The sequence below is a fragment of the Sinocyclocheilus grahami genome, unplaced genomic scaffold, assembly GCF_001515645.1.
Source record: "Sinocyclocheilus grahami isolate Dianchi unplaced genomic scaffold, SAMN03320097.WGS_v1.1 scaffold72.1, whole genome shotgun sequence".
In the NCBI taxonomy this organism is placed as follows: Eukaryota; Metazoa; Chordata; class Actinopteri; order Cypriniformes; family Cyprinidae; genus Sinocyclocheilus; species Sinocyclocheilus grahami.
The window spans coordinates 1,327,904-1,333,751 of record NW_015505251.1 but is presented as its reverse complement, the minus strand read 5'-3'; the positions used below and the strand labels follow the sequence as shown (position 1 = coordinate 1,333,751).

The following is a 5,848-nucleotide window of genomic DNA, read 5'->3' as shown; positions in this document are numbered from 1 at the left end:
ATATATATATATATATATATATATATATATATATATATATATATATATATATATAATTATAGACACTACTATTCAAAAGATTTTTACTGTTTTTAAAATAAGTCTCTTCTGAAATATATTTTTTTCAATTTAAAATAACTCTTTGAATATAGTTGTATATATGTTTCTGTTTGAATATATTTTAAAAACTGAATTTATTTCTGTGATGCAAAGCTGAATTTTCAGCATCATTACTCCAGTCTTCAGTGTCACATCATCCTTCAGAAATCATTCTAATTTTGATTTACTGCTCAGGAAGCATTGTCAATGTTGGAAAGTTGTGTAAAAAAATTTTTTCAGTATTTTTGATAAATACAAAATTCAAAAGTACAGCATTTAGCAGAAATAGAAAGATTTTGTAACATTATACATATCTTTACCATCACTTTGGATTAATTTAATGCATCCTTGCTGAATAAAAGTATTAATTTCTTTCATTTCTTTCCAAAAAAAAGAAAAACTCCTTCCTGACCCTGAACTTTTGAACGATGATGTATAATGTTACAAAAGCTTTCCATTTCAGATAAATAATACAGTGTTCAAATATTGTGTGTGCGTATAACTTTAATGTTTGATTTAGAATTTGGTGAATAAACTGTGTCCAATTTGTGCGCAAATCATTCTGTTGATTTGGGTCAGGTCTAATTGATTCATTGAAGAATCAAAATGACTTTTAAAAACACCTTATCTAATTATCACAAATTATTGAAAAGATCATTGAAATTCATTGGTTAAAAGTGTCTACCTCTTTCCCCTCTCAATCTATAGGGTCTGAAACGGAGTGAGCAGGGCACCATGCTGGAGCTGTTCAGACAGAGGTTACCTAATCCACCATCAGGGCCAGACGGTGGCCCATCATTGTCCTTCAGTGCCCCCACCCCTGAACAAGAATCTTCCCGTATCCGCAAACTGGAAAAGCTAATCAAAAAGAGGATTCAGTAAATCAGAAGGAACGTTATTCCCATCAATATACTAATGTGAGCGCTCTGTCTGGATATTCAGTACGGCCTGACAACGTTTCTCCACTCCAGTTTTAACATGCTGAAAATGGTGTGTAAATAGTACTGCTATGTCTTCTGTGTGTATTTATGTTCTCTGACAGATCGTGGTTTAACTTTGTGGCTTTTGTGACTTGCATTACTATGAGCCTTATAATTCAAGTCCTTTTCTGAATCTCAACACATTACTGGCATGTATGAGTCATTTTGCCCCCCCCCCTTTTTCCTCCACTTTACAACACTAATACCCACAGTGTCATTTACTTTGCACATTTCTCTGAAATATGCTTTGCACTTAAAGCAAAACAGAGGGCAGTGTGGCTCAGAAAAGTAACCTGCTGCTATTCTTGCACAAAGTCTTCTGTACTGGGATTTCAACATCAAAATGATTTAAAGCCAACGCTTTTGTAATTGTCCCCTCACTATAACAGTAAACGGCTGTGTGGAACTTGGCTGTTGCTCTGGGTAAAGGTGCCTGTGGAGTGGGAGAGTGAGGTCTCAGGTGCTTCACAACAGAGGAGCTTGGGATTTCCTGTCTCCTGCTGAAATGACAAACCAGTTGTTTTGGCTTTTGAAATACTTTCCCAGGTTGAGGTGAAAAAAACAAACATATTGTAGATGTTTTAATCCTACAGGAGCTGTAAGGAAGAAATGTTTACCACCCTCGCTTTCCCATGGTAGACATATTTTCTCTGCGAACAATAACTGTAGGTCATGGGAGATTATTGGAATGCAGAAATAATAGTGTGCACACTGAGGATACGTTCTTTTACTTTGCGTCATCTGCTGTTCAATTGTGTAAAGGAAGTTATTGTCTATTGTTTGACAACTTATTTTATAGTCCTTTTAATAACTCTGGAATCGGGTTACTGTAATCTTAATCATTTATCCATCATCACCCTCTCCGTAATTGCTTATTCTCTGCACATGGCTTTGTACTTGTTACAACAGCAGTGCATATCAAAGCTAAAGTGTTTGCAATGAATGTATGATTTGTGTGTCGGATGGGCTACTGTAATGTTTGTATGCAATATTATTCGCATTGATTTCTGCTGTGATTTATACTGTTGATTGCTTAAAATGAAAACATTCCTGCCTTCTGTGAATAGGACAGCATCTTTTTAATATCAACTGCAGATATAAATTCTTGTCAATACAAATCTGTTGACCGTGTTGACTGACAAAACTGTTGTTTTTGACATTTTATGTATGATTGATATATGAATGGACGGACAGACTGATGGATGGATGAACAGATAGATCGATGGATGGATAAACAGATGAGATAGATAGATGAATGGACAAATTGATGGATGGAAGGATGTATGGGTGGATACATATATAGATTGATGAATGGACAGATAGATGGTTGGATGGATAGATAGATTGACAGATGGATGAACTGATGGACGGGTGGAGGAATAGATGTACTGGTGGATGGATGGATGGACAGATGAACGGATAGATTGATGAACAGATAGATAGATAGTGAAACAGTTTTCTTTTTTTTACTGATTTGTGTGATTTTTAACTTGACTTGTTTCTAAGCTTGGTGGAGTTGGCCTGTGTTTAAAGGGAGGGCCTCCTGACTCTCTCTAATTGGCACCCCAATCAGCAGTGGGAGGCAGTTTTAAAGGCGTCTCCCTTCTTGCAGGCGCTTGTAAAACAATGAACGTCTTTGAGTGTGGACAATTTTGAATGCAAGCAGGCTGACAAGCGGGGAAACTTGCATTACCTTCCCCTGCGATGACCCCCTGCCTGAATGCGCTCAAGAGCGAAGTCAGGGAACTTTCCATTTTGCTCTGACTTTTTTTTAAAAATGTAAGTCCATTTGAACTTGGCGACAACAAGCACATTTGCAGCTCCTTCTGATCTGCGTTTCAAGGTCTCGGAGGAAACGGGAGCGGTGAGCCAGCGCCACGAAACGGATTATCGAGGATCGTTCACGGCATCACACAGCTGGTTTACTTTACACGATCCGCCTGGGTCACTGTTAAACCGGGTTGCCCGAAAGAACAACAGAGAAAGACAATTTTGCACATAATTCGATTTAGCTGCATTATTTGAAGAGCTTGTGGAACTGGCCCGCAAGTGTTGAGCAACTTTAAAAGCAATGGTGGGAAGACTGAACTTGCGGAATGCGTGTGACGATGATCCGCTGGATATGAATTTGAAAGCTGATCGGCCGCTGGACAGTCCTGACTCCGGTCTGCCTCCGAGTCCGAGCCCGAGTGTTTGGTTACTGCAGGGCACCGGGGCTGGAACCCCGAATACAGAAGACGAGAACAGAGGGACAGCTGTGGTATGACTCCTTAATGCAAATCCATGACATTTAATAGTACAAAAGTACATTAAATATTTATATGTATGAATATAAACATTATTTAAATGTATTTATTTAAGTGCTTTTGTAAAAATAGTAATATTTTAGTTTAATTTTTGTTTATATATATATGTGTGTGTGTGTATGTTAATTTGTAATTAGTTCAGTTAATTTGTATTTACTGTACATGTTACTTAAATAATTTTTTTAATATATACACATTTGTTTATTAATGATTTATAAAGCAATACTTAATGTATTTATTTAAGTGCTTTTGTAAAAATAGTAATATTTTAGTTTAATTTTTGTTTATATATATGTGTGTGTGTGTATGTTAATTTGTAATTAGTTCAGTTAATTTGTATTTACTGTACATGTTACTTAAATAATTTTTTTAATATATACACATTTGTTTATTAATGATTTATAAAGCAATACTTAAAAAAAAAACGTAATTACAGGTTCCTAATAATCGCCAGTTGCATGCATTGTCCTATGGAGAAGGAATTGAACTTGATCCTCTGCCACTAAAAGAAATAAGGTGAGTTAATTTTTTTCTTTTTCTTTTTTTTACTGTGACTATCACATGATTTTGGGATTTGGGTGATTTGCTCTGGGCAGGTGCAGTTCATATGTTGCACTAACTTGTTACACGTGTTCTTACAGATACACGTCGTCAGTGCGTTATGATTCAGATCGGCACTTCATCCAGGATGTGACTCTGCAGCCCAAGGGTTTGGGTCTGGAGATGTGCAGCCAGACGGTGTTGGCCCTGCCTCAGAGCACCTGGAGACATTACAAGACCCAGCTGGAGTTCCAGCCCCGTCAGCGGGTGCAGCGCTACCAGAGCACCACTATAGTGTACCCCAAACACACCCGGACCTTCTACACCACCCAGCTCTATTATGACGGGCATAAGCTGACCAAGCGCTTCTTCTCTGCTGTAGAGCTGCAGGCTTCTGATTGCCAGGCTGGTCTTTGAAAGACACTCGGTCATCTGTGCCTGACATTACACCCCCATATGTACCAATTATAAACCACCGCCTGCATTCATTGAGTCCCAAGAGGAAAAAAAGGAAACTCGGACTGAAATTGTTGACAGTTGGAAAGGGGATCCCTAGACAGACGTGCAGTTTTAGTTTGTTTTAGGCTGAAGGAGAGTAAGCAACTGTGTTGCTCTGTTTGAAGGTTTGGTTAGGAGCAGCGTATGGAGATTTGTATGGGTTTTCTCCATCAGTTCTCAATGGTAATGTACAGAAATGGTTTTTAATTGTATGTAGGAATGTGGTTGATTATGTAATAGTGAGATTCAAGTTTCAGATATTCTGCGCTGATCTTGGACCATCATTGGTTTGAAGGTTAGATTTAATGTTGACACATAGTTGGCCGATATAGAGATATGTGATTTACTTGAGAGCACTTATTTACCCCATCATAAATTGAGTATTAGAATAATACAATAGTAGATTTTAGGACTGGGTTAGAAAGGTAGAGTTTTTAGTACATACCTTTTACATGTTTCTATTTAACAAGTTCAATCTCACTGAGCTGTAGAAGGGTAACGTTCATATATTAGGGCCTAAAAAGTGTTTTCTGAAAATACAGGGTATGTTAGTGTGTCTTTGCACAAGGGTGGTGAGTGTATCTGGGTTAAAACATTAACTCCATCTTAAACTAACCTTATCTGCATATTTTACTACTGTAAGTCTCCATTAGGACACTTATGCTGTTATCCATATTTTCTTTATGTAAAGGCTAGCTAACTTCCACAGCTCTGCTTGGATTTAGTAAGTCATTCTCTGTGTTGTTACTCGTGAAGGATAAATTAGAAGTACGGTCACATTAGAACTAAACTCAATCGTGCCTGATACTGCAGACAGAGGTGTCTGTAGACCAGTGTTTGAAATAAATTATAATGTAAATAACAGCATTTCAGTTTAAAATGTTTTTATCAGTGGCACATTTCCCTATTTATTTTTTGTTCTTGTTTCAATTCTCTTTACTTCTGTGCTGGTTTTAAATTCTGTAGCTGCGCTGTGTAAAATTGTTATTCTTTTAACTCAAATTCCTTTAAGATGGTTATTAACTGTTCAAATGAAATAAATAAATTTTTAAAGTGACATGTGCATTGTCCTTAATGTTTGCATTTTTGCATCATGCTTGAAAACAAGACCCTAGTTCAAACACAAAGTAGTGCAACTAGTAATCTTCTCATTTGTTGTTCTTGAGAGCCCCCTAGAGGTGTGAGTAAGTTTTACAGATATAGTATTACAAATATGGCCTTAAATGCAGATTAAACATGAAGGCAATTGTTTTCAAGTCTACATAGTATAATGTATACGTTTCATTAATACAAGCACTTGACTGGCTGTCAGGTCAGGCCAAGCTCTTCATGAGATGATCTTGAGCGGCCAGATAGCGCTTCCTTCTGTTGGTTTTATACATCTCAATCCTCTTTTCTTCTTCTACAGGGTTGGCCAGCACTCCC

General features: G+C 37.2%; 2 protein-coding genes across 3 annotated transcripts in view; both read left to right on the top strand.

The window, feature by feature from the left end:
* Positions 1-2,197, top strand: part of vps53 (VPS53 subunit of GARP complex) — a 24,753-nt gene extending 22,556 nt beyond the window's left edge. For both annotated transcript variants that reach the window (XM_016272658.1, XM_016272657.1), the window contains exon 22: positions 808-2,197. In XM_016272658.1, coding sequence (XP_016128144.1) covers positions 808-981 — 174 coding nt within the window. In that variant the 3' untranslated portion in view covers positions 982-2,197. The remainder of the gene's footprint in view (positions 1-807) is intronic.
* A 72-nt stretch (positions 2,198-2,269) lies between these two features.
* On the top strand, positions 2,270-5,480 carry LOC107585582 (filamin-interacting protein FAM101B-like). Its single transcript, XM_016272661.1, has 3 exons — positions 2,270-3,339; positions 3,822-3,901; positions 4,027-5,480. The coding sequence occupies exons 1-3, from the start codon at positions 3,151-3,153 to the stop codon at positions 4,340-4,342; spliced, it is 585 nt and encodes a 194-aa protein (XP_016128147.1). The 5' UTR covers positions 2,270-3,150; the 3' UTR covers positions 4,343-5,480.
* Positions 5,481-5,848: the final 368 nt, after the last annotated feature.

Excerpts from the sequence above, each read along its gene's own strand:
- LOC107585582 (XM_016272661.1), top strand. The coding sequence starts at position 3,151 with ATGGTGGGAAGACTGAACTTGCGGAATGCGTGTGACGATGATCCGCTG. Across the intron at positions 3,340-3,821 it reads AGAACAGAGGGACAGCTGTG|GTTCCTAATAATCGCCAGTT; the intron begins GTATGACTCCTT and ends ACGTAATTACAG. Across the intron at positions 3,902-4,026 it reads CTGCCACTAAAAGAAATAAG|ATACACGTCGTCAGTGCGTT; the intron begins GTGAGTTAATTT and ends GTGTTCTTACAG.